The sequence below is a fragment of the Numenius arquata genome, chromosome 8 (genome assembly GCF_964106895.1).
Source record: "Numenius arquata chromosome 8, bNumArq3.hap1.1, whole genome shotgun sequence".
Classification (NCBI taxonomy): domain Eukaryota; kingdom Metazoa; phylum Chordata; class Aves; order Charadriiformes; family Scolopacidae; genus Numenius; species Numenius arquata.
This window is the reverse complement of record NC_133583.1, coordinates 35,128,860-35,139,211: the sequence shown is the minus strand read 5'-3', so window position 1 is coordinate 35,139,211 and position 10,352 is coordinate 35,128,860. Positions and strand designations below refer to the sequence as shown.

The following is a 10,352-nucleotide window of genomic DNA, read 5'->3' as shown; positions in this document are numbered from 1 at the left end:
CCCACCCCCTCAGCACCAAGCACAGCAGGGCAGCCATGTCACCCTGTCGGCCCGGGCACTGCCAAGTTCCCCCAACATGCCCTGGCTCCCCGTGGCCGTGCCCCTGGGCTGGCTCCTGGGATGGGGGTGCCTTTGCAGGTGTCAGGCCTCCGGTGGCGTTTTTTTGGGGGTATTTCTCTTAACCCTGTGACTTTAACATGCAGACCCCGTCATCCTATGTGATCATCCCAGCAAGCCCGGTGCTGGAAGGCAGCTTTCCCCGGCACCCCTCAGCTGCATGGGGCTGCAGGGCTGCTGCCTCACTCCTCTGCTCTGCAGCCCCCATGCAGGAGCATCCAGAAGGTCCCCAGCCTCATCAGGGGGCTTCGGGGCTATGCAGAACTGGTGGAGATGTTCCCCTCCCATCAAGGGACTGCTCCGTGTCAGTGGGTAAAAAAAGAAAAAAAAAAATTTATTGTGCAACCTGCATCTTTTGTCCCAAACTACACACACCCCCTAGACAACATAAATAGAGGGACTGGACCAGCAGCGAGGTTCCAGGAGCAGGGCTGGAAGATGCTGGTTCCTCAAAGAGGGGCTACGAGCCCTTGTTCCCATCAACGTATACAAAGCAGTGTAGGTCTGGGCAGCATACACATATACATACTCATATAGATTTCCATGTGTGGGGTGGCATCGCCCGGGCACAGCATCATCACATTATACACAGGGTGTGTTATACCTCGGCACCGACTGCGAGCTGGCCATGGGCTCTGCACAGCTCTGACGTCTCCTCTGCTCTCCAGTGGGGCCTCCCCGGTGGCCAAGCGCTGCAGCCATGGCACTTGCCATGCCCATGTGCAAGGAGGAACAGTGGCTGCTCCCAGGGCAAAGGGATCTCTCAGGCCCGTGGCCTCCTTCCTTCAGCAGGACCACGGTGTGGTGGAAGACATTTCTTCAGCCCGATTGCCCTGTGTGGCCCAGGAGGAGCTGCGAGCAGAGGTGCCCCATCCATGAGCCCCAAGGCTCCTGCAGGCCAAAACTGGTCTTTGGAGCCTTTCCTCTCAAGACCACTTTTGCAGTGAGGATGCACACAAAAGCTCTAAGCATAGTACCATCTCACAGCTGCTTCCTTGCACCAGCCCAGGGGTCCACAGGCTGGCTAACCTCTCCTGTAATTCATAGGGAAACAATCATAGAGCAGTATCAGGACCATGTGGCTTCTTGTGTCCCAGTCTCATGAAGATGTCACCGTCTGGCCCACGTGGAGTGGCCTGCCTAGGCAGGTCGGTCCGGCCCACGGTGGCTGAGGCGAGACCAGGAAACAAGTGGAAGCTGTAGGGGGTCTCATGGCGAGCTTGACTCCCTGCCAGAGCCCACTGGCCAGCAGCCATGTGGCCCCATGCATCCAGCCCTGCTCCCTGCCAGAGGCCATGCCATGAGTGGGTCTCCTGTGGCTGGGGCTCCACTGCAAAGTGAGATGGCACTGGGAGGGCTAACACAAGGGGTTGGCACCTGGAGAAGGCCTTGGGGACATCTGCCATCCCAGTTCCCTGGCACAGGGCACTAGGGCTGGGGGAACCTGCCAGTTCACCAGCAGATGGGGTATCTCAGCAAGCATATGATGTAAGCTGGGATGTGCTCCAGGCTGGGCAGCCAGCTCAGATGTGTGGAACCACAGGAGACACTTGTGGGACACTCACCCCAGCACAGCTGACAGGGCTGGGGGCAGGCTGGCATTTCTGCACCCATGCACAAGGACCCAGGCTGCTGAGAAAGCCCACCCTTGGTCCCCAGCACAGTGCGGCCCATGACTGCAGGATGGTGGCACCTTGGCAGTGTGAGAGCTTTGCAATGATGGGTAAACAGGCCTGGGATGAGGCTGCAGAAGCCATGGCAGGACAGGCCGTTCCCCTCCTGGGAATCTGCAGAGAAATGTAGTGTAATGGCTCCCCACACCCCATGCTAGGGCAGCAATTGCTTCTACCACCCTGGGGCTACCCCCTCTCCAAAATAATGACCCCAAAACCAGCAAGTGGCAGTGAGAGACGTGTTTGGGAGAGCCAGCCCCCATGGTGCCCCCATCGCAGCTCCCCCACTGCTACTCAAAGGACAGCAGGTCAGGATGAGGCCCATCCACCTCCCGTCCTGGGGTACATGGCTCCGGTCGCCCTGTGCTCCCTGGCGGCTCAGGCTCCAGCCCTTGTCTCCGGGAAGGCTTCTCCATGTGAGGTGACGTCTCGGTGGCCCTCTCGCCTGCTCGCCACTGGCCCTCCAGGCTGCCCTTATGGATGAGGTCGGGCACAGGGAGGGCAGTGGTGGGCTGGTCCCCGCTTGGCTCTAGGGTGCTGGTCATGGTGGGGACCCCAGGGCATTCTGGAGGGGATGGGTCCCTTGTCCCCGACCACTCCTCTGCGGGGTTGGGGTGGGCTGTGGGCAGTTCAGGGGGTTCCTCTGTGCTGCTCCTTGGGCTGGTCCCTGCTGGCTGTGGTGCGATAAGCATGTCCTGCGGGGTCTTCAGGGCACGTGGCGTCCGCTTCTTGGTGATGGGGGGCGGGGGATCCAGCCGGGGGAAGTTGTCCAGCCCCACAGCCCTGCAAGCACAGAGGAGCAGTGACATACAGCCCCATGCCAGGGCCCTTCCAGTCTGTGCCAACGGCCCCACCACAGGGTGCACACTATGGGGACACTCACCCATCCTCGCTGGCCGGCTGTCCCGTGCCCAGTATCGCCCCAGCACTGGCATTCACCTCCATCACCCCCACACTGTGGAGCCCAGCCGGCTCCTTGCGGCGCAGGAGGTCATTCATCTTGGCCCCCACAGCCTTGCCCAGATTGCGGAGGTGTTGGCTGCCGGCAGGACGGGAGGACTGCAGCGGGGCACCCGCCATGGTGGGGACATGCTGTGGCCGCGGGGTGGGTGCCGTACTGGCGCTGGCGTTCTCAAACATGCTCTGGTCCACTGGAGGGGGAAAGGGAACAGAGAAGGGAGCGTGAGATGGGCTGGAAGAGGGACCCCAGCAGGGACAGCATGTCCCAGAGCTGCCTGCCAGCTCCCAACCCAGCAGCATGGGGGACACAATTTAGGGGACAGGGAGGCTGCTCCTGCAGCCCTGCAGAGGCTGTGGGCAGCCAGGCCATGCCAGGGCTGCACAGAGCAGTGCATGCGGTGGGGACAGCATGGGGCAAGACAGGGTAGTGGTGAGCCCAGGTGTCATGGTTTCAGCTGGAATGGAGTTAACTTTCCTGCTAGCAGCTGGTGTGGGGCGATGTTTTGGATTCGGGATGAGAGCGGTGCTGATAAGTGCATTGATGTTTTTAGTTGTCACTAAGATCTCAAGGCCTTTTCTGCTCCTCACACCACCCCACCAGTCAGTAGGCTGGGGGGGACACAAAAAGTTGGGAGGAGACACAGCCAGGACAGCTGACCCCAACGGACCAAAGGGATATTCCATACCATTCCATGTCATGCTCAGTATATAAAGCTGGGGGAAGAAGAGGGAAAGGGGGGTGTTCAGAGTTATGGAGTTTGTATTCCCAAGTAACCATTACGTGTGATGGAGCCCAGCTTTCATGGAGATGGCTGAACACCTGCCTGTTGATGGGAAGCGTTGAATGAATTCCTTGTTTTGCTTTGCTTGTGTGCATGGCTTTTGCTCTACCTATTAAACTGTCTTTGTCTCAACCCATGAGTTTTTTTCTCTTTTACTCTTCTGATTCTCTCCCCCATCCCAACCGGGGGCAGTGAGTGAGTGGCTGTGTGGTCCTAGTTGCTGCCTGGGGTTATACCATGACACCGGGGCTCCATGCTGCCACTGCCAACATGCCAACATCTCTTACCTGACACTGAGCAACTTGGGAAGCAGGTTGTGGAAAGAAAGAGAGAGAGAGGATTTACCAAGGGAATGACAAGCGGACAGTGGACCTGTCCCTTCCACGCTGATGGGTGAGGTGCACTGCTGACCCCCTGCCCATATCTGCCACGCTACCCATGGAGATGGGACTTACATAGAGCCCTTATCAGCCAGGCACCCACAAAGCAGGTTCTCTGGGGGTACCCACAGCCTGGGCTCTGCACTGCCCACCCCAGCATGGCTCCCTCTCCAGCTCAGGCTGGCTGTTGCCTTGCATTAGCCAAGCTCCCAAGAGACCCCAAGGGCTGAGCCCACTGGCCAGGAGCATCCTGCTGTGCACCGTACACATGGGTGACATCAGCCCTTTGTGATATCAGCAGATGACGGCATGGGTACCATGGTGCAGGACCCACACATCGGCTATGCAAGAGTGATGAAGAGCTTTGTCCTGCCCTCCGTTTCCATTGGGGCCATGCCCCGTGGCACCAAGAAAAGAAGCCCAGAGGCTCTGTGCCCCTTGGGCCCTGCCAGCAGGCCTGGTGCCTGCCAGTTGCAGCCAGGTGGGGGGTGCAGGCAGCCGGCACTGACTGTGAGGGGGGCTCCCCCTCGCACCCCCTGGGCACAGCCACGGCACTGCTCAGCATTCTGCGGCACAGTGAGGGCCTGTAGGCAGACAAGCTGTGGAGGGGGTTAGCTGGACATACCCTCCTGCACAAGTGGGGAAAGGGGACTGGGAACACCCATGGCAGTGGGTGCTTTCTGGGGACATAGGGGGTCCTCCAGTCACACCCCACCCCTGAGCTACACCAGTTTCTACCCCATGTCTTCCAGCAGGAACCTGTAAAGCTGTGAGTGCTGCCCCCAGGAGTGCCAGCTCAGCCTCCTCGTCACTGACTCCGTGCCAGTGCAGCTCTCTGCGGGACTGTTCCTGTGGGCTGCCAGGTGAGCTTTGTGCTGTGCCGGTGCCTCGGTGCCTGCCAGCATCCCGCATCCATCTCTACCCCTGAGTCCTGTGGGGGGACGGATGGTACCTCCCATACTGGGGGGACATACTGGGGCAGAGCCAGCCACCTCTGCATCACATGAAGACAGAGAGGAAGGGTCACCAGCACTGTTCCCAACCCCATGGGAAGCCAGGCTCTTGCAGGGACCCCTGACTCACTGCAGACCCTTTCCTCCGCAGCCTCGCCAGGCAGCGAGCGCCCTGCCCGCACCATCTACCGGCCCTGGTTCTCGCCCTACAGCTACTTCATGCATACCCACGGAGCCACCCCACAGGACCTGAACAGCCTTTCCTACAGCCTGCCCTCCCTCACCCAGGAATCTGAGGAGCCCGATGACCTCTCAGAGACTGTCTGTTCCTCCTCTGGCTCCTCAGACAAGACCCAGCCCCCCGAGAGGGACAGGCAGGCCAGGGACAGAGCCAGGATCACGGTCCGGGACATCCTCACTGCTTCCCAGCAGCAGCCAGTGCCCCAGTGTGGCTACCAGTGCATGTCATGCTGCCGCGTCTTCCCCACGCTGTGGTCGATCAAGATCCACATCCAGCAGAGCTCCCGGGAGGGCTACAGCTGCAAGGTGTACTACCGCAGGCTCAAGGCCCTGTGGGAGAAGGAGCACAAGGAGCAGGAGGCTTGCAGCCCCCAGGGCGCCTGTGTAGCCCCGCCAGCTGGGCAGCCGCCGCGGGAGGGCACTGCTCCATCGCTCCTGCCAGCAGCAAAATAAATTGTTTCAGGAGCAGGCGGCCTTGCCTGCCTGCTGCTCTTGCCTACACAACACTTCCGCCATCCTTTAAGAGAGGCTCTTCCTGACTTTTGCCTTCCTAGCAGTCAAAAGTCTCCGGAGCCCCTGGAAAGCGCTGCTTAGCATCTCTGCATCTCCATGGAGGGCTCTGCAGATGCTGGGAACCCTCTGGCACCCTTGAGCTGTCAGGTCAGCCCTGAAACAAGCCTGCCCTGTGCAGGGGCTGAAGAGGAAGGCTAGTACCCCTCTACCCCCAGCAACATTCAGGGCACCTGGCTCTCACAGGTGGCCTGTGGCTGGCACCACAAGAGGAGGATGCTTAGGTTGGAAGGGGTCTGTGCAAGGCCAAGGGATGCCACTGCTGGTGCTGGCTCCCAGTGTGGAAGGGGAGAGAAGTACAGAAAGAGAGAGAGTCAGCGAGAAGGAAGAGACAACAGAGAGCCTTGAGAAATAGAAAGATTTATTTAGCAAAAGCCAGTCGAGTAATGACAACACCCAAGGGTTAAGTGCACTTACATTGACAGATTGGTTTCCCAGATAGATTGAGTCAACAGTTAGTAACACGACAGTTGTAGGAAAAGAAAGGGCAAAAAATATCGCTATAAATCCTCAGTCAAGGTCCGTAATAAAAGTGAGAGGCTAGAGAGGTGTTCTCGGAGGCAGCGCTGAGCTAAGAGGACGATCATTTACACATATACACCTGCGGTGCGGCAGGATGCTGGCAGGGTCCCACCTGGCTCTGGCAGCACCCCCTCAGCCCGTGGGGCACCCACCATCATCCGCTGTGGGCAGAGTGCCGGGCAGGAGCCCGGGCCCACAGCTGGTCCCAGCAGCTCCTTGCAGGGCACTGCCTGGGCTGCGTGTATACAGCAGAGACAGGCAGGAGCGGTGGCACGGGGAGATGGCTCAGCTCTGCCCACTTTCTGAGGCAGACCAGCTTGGAAGAGACCTCCTGCCTGCTGCTTCTCCTCCTGGGCTCTCCCTTCATCTGCCCTACGTGTATGGCTGAGCTCCTTCCATCTCCTCTCCTACACAATCTATCTGGCCAGACAGAAATACCTCTTCAAGGTCACTCATATATCCTTACCCTGCCTGCACCACGTCCTGCACATGCTGCCATCCCCACCTCTCCTTCCTGGCAGGACCAGCCCCCCACCATTCACCTCCAATTGCTGTGTGCTGGCAGTGGGATATCAGGGTTCCCAGCAGAGGGGCTGGCACACAGCTGTGCCCAGTGGTACAGGACAGGACTTACAGAGGCATTGTTGGCCAGAGGACAGGAGTACCTGGGTCCCAATCTGTATCTGCTCCCACTGTGCCCAGTGCAGGGGCTTCCCTGGGCACCAGGCCACTGCTGGGGACACTGAAACGTGGCCTTCCTTCCCACTAGGACTCTCTAGCTCCTCATAGCATCCAGCCTCCTCTTGTGGTGGAGGGTGCATAGCACAGCTTATACCGATCCTGGGGGTCTCACCCACACCTCTGTCCTCAGCAGCCCTCGGTCCCAAGGGGACCGGGGCAGAAAGAAGCGATGGACCTTCCTCAGCAGCAGGGCTAAGCCCTGGAGGAGCGCAAGAGCTCGTGCCTGGGAGATGCTCCACTAGGGGTTAGGTGCAGGCAGATCTAGCAGAGACAGAGCTGGTGAAGGCGAGAGCAGCAGGGAAGCAACTAAGTGAAGCAGAAGCAGAATAGGAAGGTGGATGGGGAGGAGGAGAACTGTGCCAATCCCCACCTTGTCAAGTGTTTCCAGGGGAGCAGGGGGGACATCAGAACTCTGGTTCATACCCCTCCAGCCGTGGCCTTTTAGAAGCTGCAGCAACAGGCAGCTGATAAATGTGCTTGCAGAAAAGAAACAACTTCTGGATCCCTTGGAGACCCCACACAGATGGCTCAACCACAGGTGTCTTGAGGTCTGGTGGGGAATCCTGAGATCTTGGAGGGTGCAAACCAGAGACATGAAAGAGCCAACCTGCAGACACTAGCAGTTCACTCGCCATCGAGGGGTGGCAAACTTGCCCATCCCTGCACACAGCCAATGCCAGCACTGCATCCCCCAGCCCTGGTCCAGGGAAAAATAATGCTTGGAAATGGTAGGGTTTGTCTATAAAGCAAAGCAGGGAGTTTGTGGTGATGGGGGGCGCAGGGAAGTGCTTGAAAACATGACTTGAGAGCACCAGAAAGGTTTTGAAACCCGGCAGCCATGCCAAGGAGCCCAAGGACTGGACAATGAGGGGAAGGACACTCCATGTCCCAGTGCTGCGTGCCCTAGCTCCCTGCTCCATGCTAAGCCATGCCTTCCTCTCCACACTGCACCCCGGGAGAGGAGTAGGCAGTGACCGCACATCCTCCACGTGTCACAGGCAGGGACAATCTCTGGCCTGGAAGTGCCACAAACAGCACCACCTTGCCAGGAGCTGCCTGTGCCTGGCCCCCCTGAGCAACCTCATCTCACCCCTTCAGCTCCTTTCCAGGCTTGTCCCTACTATCCCCCACTGCCTCACCTCTCGCACACCCACACCAACGGTGCACTGTCACCAACCCTAACCACCCCGCTAGCATGGCCCTGGCCTCATCTCCCACCCTCTCCACCATGCAGAAAGCCAGACCCCCTGCCAGCGGCTCTGTCCCTACTCACTGCCCCAAGCACTGCCTCCTCGGTCCCCCTTGTCCCTGCTCACTGCCCCATGCCTGCTCACTCATTCCCCCAGCAAAAACCTTCATTTGCTTTACTGCTCTCCCCGCTGGAGCACCAGCAGCACTGGCTACTCATGTAGTGTCCGGAGAGGTCCTTTGCTTCTGCCCAACCTTAAAACACAGCTTGCAGGGGGACGGGGACCAGGGGGTAGCACAAGCAGCTGTCAGCTCACCGTCCGATGCGAAGCGGGGACGCTCCAGCTCAGCACACGAGCCCATGCACACTGGAGCACAGCACACCCGGTGCACCCCCTCGGCATGGCTCCATCATCACCTCCACACACCTCCCGGCTGTGTGCTGGAAGCCTTGCGCTCCCTCCTCCACCCCTTCTCCCTCCGGGCTTGTCCTGTCCCTGCCAGCACCAGGGGGCTACGGCCAGGGTCCACCCCAGCTCTGGCGGGTCCCCGCTGCTCTGCACCACCTCCTGCCGTCCCCTACACCGCAATCTCATCCTCCAGGCTGTCACCCAGGTCCTGCCTGGGCTGGACGTGGAGCAGGCGCGGCGGTTCCTCCTGGGACCAGGAGTCGCGCTCCTCGCTCTCGTCCGTGTTGGACTCGTACTCAGAGGCGATGCCCGACTCGCGGAATTTGATGAGCTCCAGGCTGCCCAGCGCCGGCTCTGGGGCGGGCTGCCCCGAGTCCGGCAGAAAGCGGTAGCACTCCAGCTTCACCAGACAGTCGTTCCTACCTATGGGGCTGCCCAGGGCACTGGGGAAGCCCGAGCCAGGGCCCAGCGGCGGTGGGTGGGTGTCCTCGGGTTGCGGGGTGGTCGGGTCGCAGAGGACGGGGAGGACATTGGAGCGGAAGGTGATCTCCAGCAGACTGTCCTGGGAGCCTGCTGCAAGAGAAGGGCACGGCTGAGGGGCAGGCAGTGCCACCCTGGCTCACAGCTGGCTGCAGACCGGCCAGAGGAGGATGGTCTGGGGCCATTTGGGTGTCAACCTCCCCACACTCCCCACCATTTAGAGGGGGCCACTGGGTGCTACTGGTGCCAGGAGCTGCTGTTGCCCAGCAAAGGAGGATAAAAAGTTAACTGTCTCCCAGCCCAGCTCCTATAGGGAGCTGATGGCCACATCTGCTGGAGAGGAAGGTCAAAGAGGGGCTCTTGGGTAGGTAAGGAGTTAGCCTAAACCATGCAGCCAACTAGGAAACCAGACACACAGCAATGGAAGTATGTGACTGCTTGTACATACAGCCCTCCCCAAGCCCCTTCCCGCACTGCATGCAAGCGCCCTGCTGCACACACAAACCAAGCCAGAAGGGCACTAATATTCCCCTACACAAAACCACTGAAAATGCACAAACCCCCCCAAGAGAAACAGCCACACTCATGTCCTCCACAGACCCAGCTAGCTGCAAGGGGAGAAGAAGGGGCAGGAGAGCTTACTGGTGTTGTTCCCCGCCAGCTTCAGCTCCAGCTCCTGCACCTGTTTGACCAGGAGCGAGATGTGCTGCAGCAAGTCCTTGTTCTGGAGCAGGAGCTGGTGCACACGAGCCTGGGCCTCCAGCCGCGCTGCCGCCTCTGCAGCCAGCTGGTCCTTCAGCAAGTGGACCTGTGTGACAGAAGAAGAGTGGGTGAACACACGGGAGATGCTGCTCGAGGGCTGAGAGCTTCAACTCTGGCTATCCCTGCTCCTCTACCAGGGCTCAGCAGCATCCCAACAAATGACTTGACGAAGAAGCCGTTAACCTGCGGGTACCCGCAGATGTGATGGGGAGAGTGGGGGCAGGCGGCAGTGTCACACCAGGGCATGCTCAGCAAATCCAGTGCATGGTCCCCTGACATCTCTGATGGAAATGACCAAGGCAAAGGGAGGCAGCGCTGACCAAACTGTTGGTCATACACACGTGCCACGAATGCATGAGGAAAGGGTAGCCCAGGAGGAATCCAGATGGATGCGGAAGAGGAGACACACTCAACTGACTGGATGGTGCTGCTGGTGCACAGGGCGCAGACGTGTGCCATGAGCCGGCCCTGGCCAAGATGTCTTTCCGGGCAGGTTTCCCAGAAACAGTGTTTTGCACAAGGCAGGGTCCTGCCAGCAGTGTCTGTCACTAGCAGGGGCTGGAGCATCAGAGCT

The 10,352-nt window shown here is 59.6% G+C and overlaps 2 protein-coding genes across 5 annotated transcripts in view; one reads left to right on the top strand and one right to left on the bottom strand.

The window, feature by feature from the left end:
• Positions 1-429: 429 nt before the first annotated feature.
• Positions 430-10,352, bottom strand: part of NOS1AP (nitric oxide synthase 1 adaptor protein) — a 48,690-nt gene continuing 38,767 nt past the window's right edge. For 2 of the 4 annotated variants that reach the window (XM_074151824.1, XM_074151823.1), the window contains exons 9-12: positions 9,659-9,824; positions 8,960-9,109; positions 2,674-2,941; positions 430-2,573 (exon numbers count right to left, since the gene is read on the bottom strand). In XM_074151824.1, coding sequence (XP_074007925.1) covers positions 2,081-2,573; positions 2,674-2,941; positions 8,960-9,109; positions 9,659-9,824 — 1,077 coding nt within the window. In that variant the 3' untranslated portion in view covers positions 430-2,080. Of the gene's footprint in view, positions 2,574-2,673; positions 2,942-8,705; positions 9,110-9,658; positions 9,825-10,352 lie in introns of those variants that run through there. The other 2 variants (XM_074151825.1, XM_074151826.1) reach the window with 1 other exon arrangement.
• Positions 4,267-5,558, top strand: SPATA46 (spermatogenesis associated 46). Its single transcript, XM_074151654.1, has 2 exons — positions 4,267-4,372; positions 5,017-5,558. The coding sequence occupies exons 1-2, from the start codon at positions 4,267-4,269 to the stop codon at positions 5,556-5,558; spliced, it is 648 nt and encodes a 215-aa protein (XP_074007755.1).